The 16,025-nt window shown below is 47.8% G+C and overlaps 1 protein-coding gene across 2 annotated transcripts in view; it reads right to left on the bottom strand.

Moving 5' to 3' along the window:
• The window catches only part of LOC111949628 (protein phosphatase Slingshot homolog 2), a 45,657-nt gene that overhangs the window by 14,647 nt on the left and 14,985 nt on the right, over positions 1–16,025 (bottom strand). The window contains exons 1-7 of one of the 2 annotated variants that reach the window (XM_023966960.2): positions 13,693–14,217; positions 3,324–3,436; positions 2,374–2,438; positions 2,083–2,210; positions 1,910–1,975; positions 1,744–1,809; positions 1,389–1,583 (exon numbers count right to left, since the gene is read on the bottom strand). In XM_023966960.2, the coding sequence (XP_023822728.1) occupies positions 1,389–1,583; positions 1,744–1,809; positions 1,910–1,975; positions 2,083–2,210; positions 2,374–2,438; positions 3,324–3,436; positions 13,693–13,820 (761 nt within the window). In that variant the 5' untranslated portion in view covers positions 13,821–14,217. Of the gene's footprint in view, positions 1–1,388; positions 1,584–1,743; positions 1,810–1,909; positions 1,976–2,082; positions 2,211–2,373; positions 2,439–3,323; positions 3,437–13,692; positions 14,218–16,025 lie in introns of those variants that run through there. The other variant, XM_070434025.1, reaches the window with a different exon arrangement.

The raw sequence follows: 16,025 nt of genomic DNA, 5'->3' as shown, positions 1-16,025 counted from the left end.
GGGCTTTTGTGTTGTTGTCCCAGTCTGATGACCCGTCACGCTTATTATTATTATTATTATGACACGTCCTTATTGGAACATCGGAAAGAGCCAGGGGTAGCTTGTTTATAGAAACAAAGACTTGATTGACCTCTTGAGGAAAGGGTTTGGGGACTTGAAACGTGTTGCACATTTCAGGACGAGACAGAGCTACTGCCGGGGTTGGGTTACTGGCTATGCCAAGAGAGCCTGACTTCTTTGAATAACACACACACACACACACACACACACACGTGCCAATGAACTCAAGGGTAGGGGTCAATTTAATTTTAACTCAGTCAATTCAGGAAGTAAACTCGGAATTGGAATTTCAGTTGACCACCTGAATTGAAATTGACCCCAACACACTACAGTCATAAGCGGTACACTGTATGCAATTGCACACATTCAAGCTATACATGCACATATTTGCAGGGACAAATCTGGGTCAAATCAGTGCATGGCCTCAATACTGAATAGAAGGAATGCGCAAAGAGCGAAGGCAAATATGACGTCTGTCATCGACAGGTATCTTAGCTTTGACCCCAACAGGACTTAATAACACACTAGCATAGTCTGCCTTTAAGTGTGTGTGCACAGTACTCAAGCCTAACCAGGGTGTGTGCGCGCGCATGTGTGTCCGTGTGTGTGTGTACGCACGTCTTTCCACTGTGCTTGCATGGCGCGCCTTAACGCTAGCTGGGACGTTTAATGTCACTGCGGAGGCTTAGGGAGAGGCTTACTCTCCTCATCTCTCCAGGAAAATACCTTTAAACCGCTTTGGGTTTGACCTCTTTCCCCCTGCCTCGGTGTCACTCAGTCCATTCCTCTCCTTAAAACGTCTCCCAGCGTGTCAAGTGGTATTATTTCTACTCAATTACTCATCCGTCACCCCTCCATTCTCTCCTTCGTTTCTACTGCCCACCTGCTTCCGTCCATCCGTCCGCTCGTCTACCTCTGTCTAGCTACTTTTTCCATGCATAAATAAAGCGGTCACGGAGAGGGGGCTATTTTAGACGCTGCTGGCACGCAAGCCGAGTTCCGGCGTTACAGAAAGGCCCCCCTAAACGAGCAGCCACACGTGACAGCGACGGTGGGGAATTTCCCCGGTTAAACAAACCTAAATCCCAGAGGTGCATCGTCCTGCTACAGCAGATTGTTTTATACCTCGGTCATAACGAGGCTGGGTGTCGTGGCAACAAGGGAAGGAGATGGCACTGCACTCGTAATTGGGCAATGTTGTTTTCTTTGGGAGATAAGTTGGTGTGAGTCCAGCTGACCTACCCCCGACAACACCTCACCACAGTTGCTTAATATGGAAGTGTGTGTGTGTGTGTGTGTGTGTGTGTGACTGACAGTGGTACACTCACACGTCGGTGAAGAGGACGGGCGAGTCGGCGCGGTGGGACTGGACGTCCTGCATGGCGTTCCACTCGTTGATGCAGACCTGGTCAGAGGAGACCTGGCTCTGGTAGTAGCTGACCCAGGTCAGGAACAGGCTGCCGGGGTAGTAGTTGTGACAGCGGGCCACATCGCACGCCTTGTGGAGAGACTGCAGGGCGGACCTGGGGGAGGCACAGCGGGAGGTGGAGAGGTAAGAAGAGGAGGAAGGAGAGAACGAGAGAAAGAAAGATGAATAACCTGATAAACCAACAGATAAGAGGGGACAAGTCAGAGTAAAAGAGAGGGGGATGAGATGGCAGCAGAGAAAGGAGGAGCGCTCACCACATGGCCTGGACAGAGACCGGTTTGAAGACATGGACCCTGTTGACCGTGGACACACTGAAGCCCCTACAGAGACAAACAGACAGGTCGTGTGACAGTCCCACTGGGCAGAAGAACTACAGTAAATGCAGGGAGGAGGAAACAGGTGTCGTATCGCTCTTCTTACCCATCTCCGTCCAAGTGGATCAGTGTGTCGCTCCACAGGGGTAGAACCAGCCCCATTGTGCATGAGCTGCAGGAGGAGACAGCTGTTAAAGATGTTACACACACACCTCCAAAGAGGTGGGTCTCTCTAACACACACACACACACACTGCATGGAGTGGTACTAACTACTAACCTGTCTGAAGAGCCAAAGTCCAGGCCCAGCACCACGCTCTCCTCTGTGTCCTGTCTCCCATTGGTGGACACCACCACCATGTAACGCGTGCACTGAGGCTGAGTGTACGCACTCTCCAGGCGCACAGCCTTATGGGAAGACAAGAGAGAGAGAATAATATCCTCTGGTCAATCCATCTGCATTTGGAAGTATTCATCAGAATAGTCCTAGACTCATTTGTCTGCCATGTGAATGAAACATCTTGAATTTGACATTTGAACTTGATGTACGGGAGTGTGCGACGAGACGTACCAGGCGGATGTTGTCTTCTGTCCGCAGCAGAGTGAACATGGTCTGCAGGTGCTGCTGGAGGTCACCTGGGGAAGGAGAGAGAAACAGATCAGCCCACTAGCAGTATCGTACACATTGCATGCCATCTGCTCCTACTCATTACTCTTCTGGGTGAAGTTAGTCCACATTATGCAGACATACAAAAAGACAGTGTGTCTGATTAAACGCTTCTAGAAACTCCAAAATGTAGCTCGGATAAACATTCAAATGCAGCCGAAGTAACAGAAAATGTCCTTCACTTGAGAGCGTTTTCCCACAATTAAGGGCCAAAGGACATTTGTCAGTGAAAACAAGAAAGATAGTGGGATGTACCAGCCCTAGATACCAGAGCTGGTGAAAAACTCCTAGAAAACCCAGCAGAGCAGAGTAGCCTTCCCACAAGTACACATACTTACAACAATTATCTCTGCCCTTGAGCACGAGGACACTGGTATGGAAAAACACACGCCTAAATAGCAACTCTATGGCAAAGCAACGTGCATTCAGTGGACCACTGGTGTCATATTGTAACAGCTATGGGGTCAATTGAACAGGACAGCTTTGCTCTGCTCTGGTGACTTAAACAACAGAACTGGACAGTGTTGGTTCCCTCAACACTGTAGAATGCCTGCTGCATTCCAATGATAAGCAGCACTATGGTTTGACCTCATGTTGGGGCAGTGTCAGTTTCCCACGAGTCTGTGTTGAGAATTGTGGCGTGTTCAGCAGGACAACGTTGTGGAACATTTCTATGTTGTAAAGAGCTGAACAGACATGCTTCTCTGACATGTGAAGTAAAGAATCATGTTGGTTCTATTTGTGACATGTCCATCTGCAACGTTCCACAACGTTTGCCTAATGAACTCACCCCTGTCCTATGGCTCTCTGTTGGTTGATTTGTTGCCAGTCAGTCAGTCAGCGGGAGGGCATACCTGTGTGTTTGTTCCGCAGCTGGCTGGTGTGGGGTGCCGAGGAAGGGGAGGAGCCATTTCCCCGAGGCAGGAAGACAGCGGCACCCTTCACCGTCAGGAAGCTCTCGCTGATGCTGATTGAAGAGAAAACACAGGGTCACAGAGGGGCCAGAGACAGACGCTAACAGAACGTTCCCGGGCTAGAGGTTCACACACACACACACACAGACACAGACAGACAGAGACAGAGCTTCATAAGCCAGTCTGAAGAGCAACAGCAGCATGTGATCCAGGCAGCTACATCTCATAAACAGACAGAGCCACATGCACTCCAACACAGAACACAACGTTCCCCTCTGGCCAGGCCGCATCCCCCTAACAGCTGGAGGCTAGGGGGTAGAGCTGAGGGTCAGTTAGAGCCCCCCCCCCCCGCCCCGCACAACTGGCTCAGACGGAGCAGAGCTCCCGCTGTGGGAGTTCATGTACGGGATCACTCCTCTCTCCGTGGTAGCACAATCAAATTAACTATAGTACCCAGAACACCATCACCACACTAAAACAAGTGGCGAGGTCACGTGATCTACAGGGGATACTAGCTTATGGATATGGTGTGTGTGTGTACGTACACGAGCGTGTAGTCTATATCTCCACAGCACAGAACATATACTCTACAGAATCTCACACGGTGGCACACTGACCTTAACGCGTCTCATTAGAGGGCGAGGAGACCTACCGACTAAAAGTGGCAGGTGACTGATATAGGCCTAGGCTACCAAAACAATGTGCCTCATTGACCCCCATGTGAAGTGTGTCTTGAGCTGCTACTAGGGTAAACCTTCTGTAACAACCCTGCCCTGAGTACTGCTCAAAATCTACACCATCACATCTAGCGTGGGTTGACTGGGCGGCACAGAGTCAGTACCGTCCGTCTGTGTCCTCCGGTCCTTCCTCACAGACGCGGGATGGGGAAATGAGCAACGATGAGCCGAATAGCAGAAGCGTGGGGGAGACGTGCAAGAGACGCTGTGCAATCTGAGTAGTGAGGGGACACGCCTGGACCAGAAGAAAGAAAACAAACAAAGCGAGCAAGAGAAAACTGACGGGTTGAGTTCATTTCCCATCCTGACCCACCCAACCCTGACCCAGCTGCTTGCCTACTTTCACTTTCTTCACACCCCTCGCTCTCTCTTCTCTCTTCTCTCGCTTTCTTCACACCCCTCGCTCTCTCGCTTTCTTCACCAGCCCCTCGCTCTCTCTCGCTTTCTTCACACCCCTCGCTCGTCTCTCTCTCTCGCTTTCTTCACACCCCTCGCTCTTCTCTCTCTCGCTTTCTTCACACCCCTCGCTCTCTTCTCTCGCTTTCTTCACACCCCTCGCTCTTCTCTCTCGCTTTCTTCACACCCTCGCTCGCTTTTCTTCACACCCCTCGCTCTCTCTCTCTCGCTTTTCTTCACACCCCTCGCTCGCTTTCTTCACACCCCCTCCGCTCGCTTTCTTCACACCTCCCCTCGCATCCTGCTCTTCCCTTCACTAACCCCTCGCTCGCTTTCTTCACACCCCTGCTCGCTTTCTTCACATCCCTCGTCGCTCGCCTTTCTTCACACCCCTCGCTCGCTTTCTTCACACCCCTCGCTCGCTTTCTTTCCACACCCCTCGCTCGCTTTCTTCACACCCTCGCGTCGCTTTTCTTCACACCCCTCGCTGCGCTCTTCTTCCACCCCGCTCCTTCGCTTCTCACCACCCCTCGCCGCTTTCTTCACACCCTCGCTTCGCTTTCTTCACACCCCTCGCTCTCTCTCTTCGCTGTCTTCCACACCCCTCGCGCTCTCTCTCTCTCTCTCTCGCTTTCTTCACACCCCTCGCGCTCTCTCTCTCTCTCGCTTTCTTCACACCCTCGCGCTCTCTCTCTCTCTCGCTTTCTTCACACCCCTCGCGCTCTCTCTCCTCTCGCTTTCTTCACCCCTCGCAGCCTCTACGCTCTTCACACCCCTCGCGCTCTCTCTCGCTTTCTTCACACCCCTCCCCCCCCCCCCCTCGCGCTCCTCTCTCGCTTTCTTCACACCCCTCGCGCTCTCTCTCGCTTTCTTCACACCCCCGCTCTCTCTCTCGCTTTCTTCACACCCCTCGCTCTCTCTCTCGCTTTCTTCACCACCCTCGCTCTCTCTTCTCGCTTTCTTCACACCCTCGCTCTCTCTCTCGCTTTCTTCACACCCCTCGCTGCTCTCTCTCGCTTTCTTCACACCCTGCGCTCTCTCGCTCGCTTTCTTCACCACCCCGTCGCTCTCTTCTCTCGCTTTCTTCACACCCCTCGCTCTCTCTCTCGCTTTCTTCACACCCCTCGCTCTCTCGCTCTCGCTTTCTTTCACACCCCTTCGCTCTCTCCTCTCGCTTTCTTCACACCCCTCGCTCTCTCTCTCGCCTTTCTTCACACCCTCGCTCTCCTCTCCTTTTCTTCACACCCTCGCTCTCTCTCTCTCTTTCTTCACACCCCTCGCTCTTCTCTCACTTTCTTCACACCCCTCGCTCTCTCTCACTTTCTTCACACCCTCGCTCTCTCTCACTTTCTTTTCACACCCCTCGCTCTCTCTCACTTTCTTCACAACCCCCTCGCTCTCTCTCACTTTCTTCACACCCCGCGCTCTCTCTCTTTCTTCACACCCCTGCGCTCTCTCTCACTTTCTTCACAACCCCTGCTCCCTCTCACTTCTCACACCCTCGCTCCTCTCACTTCTTCACACCCCTTCGTCTCTCTCACTTTCGTATCTCACACCCCTCGCTTCTATTCTCACTTTCTTCACACCCCTCGTCCCTCTCTCTCACTGTTCTTCACACCCTCGCTCTCTCTCTACTTATTCTCACACCCCTCGCTCTCTCTCGTGCTCTAGCTGTTCTATGCACATCCACCTGCCTCTTCACAACTGCGAGCTCCATTCCATGTCACTCGTAAATCGAATGGTGTTAGCATTTGACACCCGCGCAAGAGCAAGAGCACGGAGAGCGCTATCCTCACATGGTGTGTACAGTATATGTGAGTGAGAGTATATGATTTCACCTTGGTTTTTCAGCTACTAGACACTTGAAAAATGATGAGTATCTTCCAGAAACAGACAAGACAAGAGCCCCAGCAAGCAGCAGACAAGCAGCAGCCCAGCAAGCAGCAAGCACGAGCAAGCCCAGCAAGCAGCAGACAGAGACAGCCAGCCGCCAGCAGACCAGCAGACTAAGACAGAGCCCCAGCAGACAGACAAGACAGAGCCCCAGCAAAGCAGCGCAGACAAGGACAGAGCCCCAGCAAGCAGCAGACAAGACAGAGCCCAGCAAGCAGCAGACAAGACAGAGCCCCAGCAAGCACAGACAAGACAGAGCCCCAGCAAGCAGCAGACAAGACAGAGCCCCAGCAAGCAGCAGACAAGACAGAGCCCCAGCAAGCAGCAGACAAGACAGAGCCCCAGCAAGCAGCAGACAAGACAGAAGCCCCAGCAAGCAGCAGGACAAGACAGCAGCCCCAGCAAGCAGAGACAAGACAGAGCCCCAGCAGCAGCAGACAAGGACAGAGCCCAGCAGACAGACAAGACAGAGCCCCAGCCAAGCAGCCAGGACAAGACAGAGAGCCCCAGCAAGCAGCAGACAAGACAGAGCCCCAGCAAGCACAGGACAAGACAGAGCCCCAGCAAGCAGCAGACAAGACAGAGCCCCAGCAAGCAGCAGAACAGACAGAAGCGCCCAGCAAGCAGCAGACAAGACAGAGCCCCAGCAACGAGCAGACAAGACAGAGCCCCAGCAAGCAGCAGACAAGACAGAGCCCAGCAAGCAGCAGACAAGACAGAGCCCCAGCAAGCAGCAGACAAGACAGGCAGCCCCAAGCAAGCAGCAGACAAGACAGAGCCCCAGCAAGCAGCAGACAGACAGAGCCCCGAGCCAAGCAGCCAGACAAGACAGAAGCCCCAGCACAGCAGCAGACAAGACAGAGCCCCAGCAGACAGACCAAGACAACGAGCCCCAGCAGACAGACAAGACAGAGCCCCCAGACAGAACAGACGAAGACAGAGCCCCAGCAAAGACACAGACAAGACCAGGGCAGAAAGAAGAGCGGCACCCCCCCCAGGGGCAGACAGACAAGACAGAGCCCAGCCAGACAGACAAGACAGAGCCCCAGCAGACAGACAAGACAGAGCCCCAGCAGACAGACAAGACAGAGCCCCAGCAGACAGACAAGACAGAGCCCCAGCAGACAGACAGCGACACATCGTCAAGTGTAAAACACTGACCCCTTAGCGAAGAGCTTTGCACCTCCTGCCAGCATAGGAATCCAAAACTAGGTAGTCAGAACTACATCACTGTCAAGTGGCTCTTTACTGTTGCTAAAAATATATTGTTATTTTCTAAATGACTATAAATAACTACAGACTAGACTGCCTTGATCAGCCACTGTACTTCACATTCAAATGAAGCACATTAAATCCCCTTCAGGTGTATCTTTACTTTGTAAGATAAACCCAACAGTCAGATCAGTAGACAAAGGGGGCATTTGTTGTCCACTAGCTAGCTAGAACACCTCGGAGTAACTGGTTCCAATGTGAAATATTACCCACACCTCAACAACTGATAAGGCTCCTGCTGATCATTTCCCCAATATAGTTTGAAACTAAAACACAGTCCGTCAAATTATCACAGAACTATTCTGACTACGCTAGTGTTCCAAATCACGACTATGTGTGCGTCCCAAATGACACCCTATTCCCTACACAGTGCACTACTTTTGACCAGAGTCCTATGGGTGCAGTCCCTAACAGTGGAAATATCGAGTGTGGCTGTATGATGGTAGAAAGAGAGCCACTCTAGACTAGAGCCACGTTGGCCCTGATTCAGGTCTATGGGCAGCAGGTCAGCAGCAGAGGGCATTGAGGCCGAGTCTGAGGCGACACGCAGGAAATTTTGCCCTGGCTGACATTTTACTGCGCAGACATGTAAGGGAATACTCTCCTCTTCCCACAGGCAGACAGACGTGGGGACAGGAAGGGAGGGAGGGTCATCGTTTGGCATGCAGCACAGGGCAGTACTTGTTAGGGTACAGACACAATCATCACTATGTAAGGGGCCCTTCTCTGATAGCCTAGCGCCCCACTCTCCTCCCACTCCCAAAAAGACATGTGTGGGACTGACATGCCCCCTCCCCTCCCCTGCCCATATTAGTTCCACTCTAACTAGGGGAGAGATAAATATAGGCCCAGGCTGCAGAGGCCTGGCTGCCGTGGCCGGCGCTGCTGAAGGCTCTGAGTTCAGCCCAGAAAGATAGGAGCAGTGGTGGTGGGAGAGTGGGGGGGATGGATAGCAGGGCTGCATTCTAGCACTTCCTACGGTACAGATTAGGCAATGAGAGACATGTGCATGCACACACTCACTCGCACACACAGAGGTTTAAATACAGAGCAAGAGTAGCCGAACGGACAATGGGAGATAATTATGCCAGAGATCATGAGAGAGAGAGAGACCCTAAGAGAAAGAGTTACAGGCCAAGGCTAAAGATAAACTGACAACCTGTGAGTTTGTTTCTAGAGCTGGATTGAAATTGGAGTCTCGACTCAGAGTTTCCTTGTAAGTGCAGTCAGGCTCGGGACCAATTCCAGTAAGCAGACCTAGCTTCCTCAGAGCTGCATCACAAGGACAGAGGCATTCAGTTAAAGGCCTCAGGACTATTCTGAGAGGAGGGAAATTCCACATCAGTACCACCACCTACATCAAACTCCAATCCACTGGAATGAAGATGGGGCTCCATCAACGCTGAAATGTAAGAAATGAGCCTGTGTTCAAATCAAAACTATGGCTGCGTCCCAAATGGCACCCTATTCCCTACACGGGGTGTAAACGTTTAAAACATAGGGATCTTTACGACTAACAAAAAAATCCCTACAATAAAAAAAATCAAAAGTGCATTAGTCACAAAACTACCACGTTCGATCATTATCATAAAATGGAAAAATTCTATAAAAATCTAATGCAACAATTAGGGATGCACGAGCTTTCAGGTGAACATATTGGAATTGGCCGATATTAGCTAAAAATGCCAACATCGGTGTGGGCACGATGTTAGGTTTAACGCCGATGTGAAAAATCGATGTCAAAGCTGACACGCATACCTATATAACGTAGGTACATGACGTAATGATGCCACGTAAAATGTTGAGCTACACGTGCTACACAGCATTCCTAACTTAGACCACATTGTCTGCTGTGTGGATCGAACAGTCAACAAGTCGAGCAGTCATTTGAAAGAGTAAGAACATTTCAGCGAGACAACTCAAAGGCGAAATCCATTAAAGCCAAGATAATGGAATTCATTGCCCTTGACAATCAACCGTTCTCTGTCGTGGGTGATGTTGGCTTTCGCCGACTGGTCGAGCACCAGTACACGCTACCAAGTGTGCTATTTTTCAGATGTTGCCCTACCGGAGTTACACAGTAATAGCGTCACTGCTATTAGCTTCACGACATACATACTATGGAATGCCGTTTGGGTGTTTGCGTGTCAAAAATACAGTAGCACTGTCAAAGCTGTACAAAAAAAAWTTTGCAAACAAGCAAACACCGGCCACAAACGATGTGTTTACAATACCGAGTTGGTAATAAAGCATAATTTGCTTGACRGCAACTTCTGGGGTAGCTAGCTAGCTTTAGCTTGGTACCAATACAACCAGCCTGAAAACAATGACCAGTAGAAACTGCAGTCATTTTCATTATTCTTAGCAATGATTTAGGAATCCTTGTAAGTATTAGCTAGGTAGCAACTAGTGGAATTTGCAGGTTGCCTTCAAAATAAAAGTATGTCATTGACAGTGATGCAAATGAATACAAAAATGGTAGAATCATGCCATACTTTTATTTTGAAGGCTAGCCGTAAAGTCCACTATTTTGGCTAATCCTTATTGTGGCTAGCTTCACATAGATGGGTCCGACAACCATTAATCAAATAAGAACGATCTTATAAATTAGGGTTAACTTAGATGACACCTAGCTATATAGTTAGCTAACTATAGCTATTGAAACAGATGCCGTGTCGCTATGTTTCTGGGGAAGAACATTGTTTGCATCCATGAGCTTGCTAGTATTTTTATGACCAGCACTGCAGTTTCGCAAGACAACTTTACCAGCATCATAGCATACGTATCGATGAATCGTTGTGACATATGAAATACGAGTGGTAGTGTAATCAATGTGTAATAACTAAGTAAAAAATTAATGAACGTGTTAAATTATGTGCAGTCATATTCAGGTGCCGATTGATATTTGACATGCAAAGGCCCAAACGGCGTTCCATAGAAATCCTGGTTGAGAATGAATTTAACTGTACTTAGAACGCTTATAAGGCCACAAACTTAAAAAAATGTATATCGGTATCGAGTTTTTTGGCAAGGAAAATATCAGATATCGGTATCGGGCAAAAATGTAATATCGGTGAATCACTAGCAACAATGACTAGGAGGACATATGCATCTTTCAATTGTTTGCATGCTTTTGAGACAGGGAAGTGACAGCAGCTAAGTTCTGTATGGCAATACTTTGATAAAGTTAAATGAAAAGGTGGTGAAATAAATGGAATTGGTGGAATTGAGCTACAGCTATGAGAACCAACCAGTTTCTGGCAGCAGTGAGAAAATCAGTGCTGATTACAGAAATGAAGTAGTTTATGACCAGCCATTGTCAATGGTAGAGGATGTCCTCGTCACTGCCCTGATAGCATACCTAGAGCAAAGACCACAAGACGCCATGTCAAAAAAACGTGAAGGCCTGCATGGAGAACTTATACAATGATTGTTCTGCAAGTATAAAGCGCGAGCTTTCAAACACCATACGTGGCGTTAACAACAGATTGTAGGATTGCTGTCATACATCCCAGCAACAAGCCATCACATTGACGAGAAGTGGGATATGAAGTCCCGTGTGCTGACAACTCAGAACATGGAAGAGGGACACAGCAGAGAATGGTCACACGCAGGATCATATCTGAATTGTGAATTCACGTCATTTTCTTATTTTTTTTCTTATTGTTTAAACGACAGGGAAAAAAATTGCAATTTAAACGTTAAGAACAATGGTACATTTGTCACATCCCCATTCTCTACATGGTGCTACTAGTAGCACCGTCATGGTAACGTCTCACTAGACTGCTGGTGAACCAGACCTATAGCATCTCTTACCAACATTAACGTCTCCCGTTCCATTTCGTGTTTACCGATGTTATGAATACTAATCACACACACACTAAATCTGGCTTCCTTGTGTGGCTGCCAATCTTTACACACACTTAAAGCGAGTCAGATTCATATTCTTCAATCGCTTTTCCCCAGAACAACAGCAACGTGTGTGTTTGGTGTACAGCGAAGTGGGGTAGTATTGTAAATTAGTGGGACAACACCTGTTTAGATTTCAGGTTTCCAGCCGTTAGCCACACTGTAAACCTGTAATTAGCCCAGCTCATGGTGAAACAAAGTCTTTCTGACACACAGGCATTCCTCTGTCTATTTCTAACATGGTTGCACACCAATAACAAAATCAGTTTGTAAATACTGTCATAACTTTTTTCTGGATCGGTTTGACAGAGTTGTCGAGGAAAGGAGACCATGTTATAGCCTATAGGTGGTTGTTTGCCCACCCTGAAAAGGCTAAGAGAATACATACTAAAACCTGACCGAAGTATTCCTCCAAAACAAAGAAGTTGGGTTTTCTTACATCTGGTGCCGTTTATGGCATACAAGTACCTGTGCGCACCAGCGAGAGAGGGTGTGCATGCATGTGTGTGTGTTTTTCAGATTAAGACAAACAAAGTCTAGGCTATTCAAATGACTAACTAGTCTAGGCCATATAATAAAGTATAACAGCCCTTGTCAAACACACACAGTGAACTAGTGAGCCAGGAAATACAAGGCATCCACTCCTGAAGTACCCAGTGATATCTAATCTCCCCCATAAGCAAATAAGTAGTACTACCCATGTAGCCATAGAAACCAGTGCAAAGTGAGTATATGGACAGCAAACAATACATTTGCATGTCTTCATTTAGCAGTCTCTCATCAGCGCAAAATGGTCAAGCAATGCTAAATCAGTCAGGGGCAACATCAGGGTTGTGTAACATGCAACATGGTCTGGACAGCCAGTCATTGTCACAGGGGAATGTGATATATAACCATTGCAGCTTTGATGGTACGATATTTGCAACACAGATATGGGCTTTTTGATTCAAGCATATAACATTGGTTCATCCAAAACACTGATCAAGTCCATATTGATGGACTGCTAATGCCCTGAAACATGCAGTAGACCAACACTAAAACTCTGGAGCAAGGGTGTCAAGGCTAGTTCCAACATATTAACACTAACAACTTGACTAAACTTGTAAAATATGATGTACTTACACCTGGTACAGGTGCCCTTGAGTGCCTTCCTACACAACAATCAAACAACATACAAATACATCCCACTAACCACCCTTCATCAGGTAGGCTATTTCTCAGTATTCAAAGCGCTCTCTTTAACGGCTGAGTTCTAAATCATTCCTGTTATTGTTCACACCTGTACTACAAGCCAGCTATCAAATCAGTCTCTGGCCGGCCACCGTGACCTGACGACTGGCCTCACACTGTTTCATACAGAGGCCCAGGTAAGAACACCTCAGACGATTAGTCTAGTTAGAATGGCTGCAAGCTTCAGAGCCTCAACTCAAACATGGATGAACGGGCTATAGAATATTTTCTTAGGAGACATAATACAACAAATCAGAAAACACATCAGCCAAAATATTATTCAAAATAAGCTATAAATCAATTTGATGTAATATATTTCTATGTGCTATTAAAGAAGGGCAAAATTAAAAAGGGACTGCCATACGCCTGGAGAAGCCAGTTTAGAGGCTTGGAGGACACAGAAGAGAGCTATGCAACTGACAGGAGGGAGGGGGTCAAGTGAGACTGGCAGGCTGACTCTCTGGCATTAGTTCATAGAGCAGACTGTTGCTTTATATGGATATCTGACCAACAGAATTAGTCAGACCAGTTTGGAGACAGCCAGGTAGATGATTCTCTCACGCCACGCAATGATCAAGGAGAACCCATTGTGCCATTATTTCTCAACCAGGAGAGGAAGCTGTCAAGATTACTTACATCCTGTTACGTCACTGTCGGGAATTACATGTAGTCAGGATGGACTGTCACAACTTTATTAGAAATGTGTCAGATTCCTACACAATAATGTTGCAACGTCAGACTATTGACAACTGAGCTAAAGTAAATAAATGCATACATACCGAATGTCCACTACATTGGGAAATTAAAAATCCAGTGGAGAATGTTCCTAATTTTAAACAGAAAAATATTCGTAACAAAAATGTACAACTCACAGTTGGTTGATCTGGTTCTGAGACACAACGCCGTTGTCGGAGAAGTAGGGCATCATCTTCTCTCCGCAGCAGGAGCAGAAGCAGCCCTCCGCCGAGCTCCCGGTACTGGAGACACTACCGAGAGTCATGACCAGACCACCGAACAGCAGACCGATAGCGCCAAATATCCTCGAAAAGGCTCACTCCACTCCGACCATTGTCAACACTTATTAGTACAACGAATCCGATATATATTCGACAGTATGTTTTGTCGACCTATCTCATTCGCGGCATTGTAAAATAGCCAGCTGGAAAATAAACAGTTAGTAAAATAAAAACGTTAAGCCTATCATACAATTATTTAAAAAAAAAATGTTTTACTGTGTATTAAGTACAGTATCCTCTAATTGCAAGACTGTTCCAAATTCTGTAACACCGTACGGAGTTATTCTTGCGGTAGGATCTTTCAAACGACCTATAATCAATATTTGTCTATGAAGAGCACTCGTGTCCGTCCTACAGTAAAAACTTTAAACTTGTAAACGGGACACCGGCAGGAGCTACAAACTCAACTCGTGAGAGGGAGGAGTTGCTGACATTTTTAGAATGTCCCAATTGAAAGACGAGGGGAGAGCGACAATGAGGCACAACAGATTGGGCACGCCTTCAGCGATAAGGTTGTGGAAGCGCAAGACACAGCCATATAAATGTGATGACTGACAAGTGCAGGGAGGTGTTGAAGTAAAAAGTACAGATGGAACATACAGGTAACTGCAAAATCAAGGAAACACCAACAAAGTGTCTTAATAGGGCGTTTGGCCACCATGAGCCAAAACCGCGTCAATGCACCTTGGCATATATTTTACATGTGTCTGGAACTCTATTGGAGGGATGAGACACATTCTTACCCAAGAAACTCCATAATTTGGTATTTTGTTGATGGTGGTGGAAAGCTCCAGAATCTCCCATAAGTGTAAAAATGGTTTGAGATCTGGTGACAGGTGGCCATGGCATATGGTTTACATCGTTTTCATGCTTAGTAGCCAATATATTGGCCTGCCCAACATTTTTATACATGACCCTAAGCATGATGGGATGTTAATTGCTTAATCAACTCAGGAACCACACTTGTATGGAAGCACCGGTTTACAAAATACATTGTATCCCTCATTTACTCAAGCAGTTCCATCATTCTTTGGCAGAGCTGTACATACCTATTGCAACCACACGTTCTGTGACAGCGGTGTGTTTACCAACAACTGACTCCTTGGAACTGTGCTCGTGCACACTGCTTTGCCTTACTGAGTACACCCAGACAGCAACTTGACAAAGTCTCAAATAACACAGCTGAATAACGGAGTAAATTGGATTTGGGAACAGACTGCAAAATGAGCTGTACCTTTGCCATTCTGATCAGATATAAGAAGGTGAACTATATCATATGGTTCATGGAGTGGGAGCTCATATGGTTCATGGAGTGGGAGCTCATATGGTTCATGGAGTGGGAGCTCCATATGGGTCATGAGTGGGGAGCTCATTAGTGGATTCATTGGAGAGGGGAGCTCATATGGTTCATGGAGGGAGCTCATATGGTTCAGGTGGACGTGGGAGCTCATATGGTTCATGGAGTGGGAGCTCATATGGTTCATGGAGTGGGAGCTCTATTGGTTCATGGAGTGGAGCTCAATATGGTTCATGGAGTGGGAGCTCATATGGTTCATGGAGTGGGAGCTCATATGGTTCATGGAGTGGGAGCTCATATGGTTCATGGAGTGGGAGCTCATTCGCACACTGACCAGGAGACAGTGACGTTAACACAAAGGGGCCACATGAGGAAAACCAGGCACTCCCAGTGTCGGTAAGGATACGAGTGCACAAAACTTCTACCTGGCAGCTCCAGACAAACCAAAGTCTATGTAATAAACCTGTGTTATAGACATTGTCCACGGGGTGCATCTCAGTAGAAAAGGGCCATCAACCATTTGGCTCCACACCTGTAAGTTAACTGCCCCAGTGTTAAACAAAACAACTCTTTTGTAATGTTTATCTAAAGCCAGACTCATGTGTTGGCCTGTTATCTGGATCAGACTGGCAAGCGATATACAGTGTTTAAATAGGAAAGGGAGAGGTCTATGAAGCAGTGTAAATAGGCTACACGAGGGAACCGTGTTTACTACTCCACTGGGGGTGAGATCATTCACATGGATTTGGGCTCCACTCGGCTACAATAGATGAATCTCGATTGTGTTTCCTTCCGTCCTCTCTCCTCGCTTCCTTTTCAAAACGCATTGTGGAGAAAGTCAGATTCCTCCTCTAGGACCTTCTCCTCCAATGTGTTTTGAGGAGGCGGCAAG

The sequence above is a fragment of the Salvelinus sp. IW2-2015 genome, linkage group LG22 (genome assembly GCF_002910315.2).
Source record: "Salvelinus sp. IW2-2015 linkage group LG22, ASM291031v2, whole genome shotgun sequence".
NCBI lineage: Eukaryota > Metazoa > Chordata > Actinopteri > Salmoniformes > Salmonidae > Salvelinus > Salvelinus sp. IW2-2015.
The sequence above is the reverse complement of the archived record's forward strand: the minus strand, read 5'-3'. Positions and strand labels throughout refer to the sequence as shown.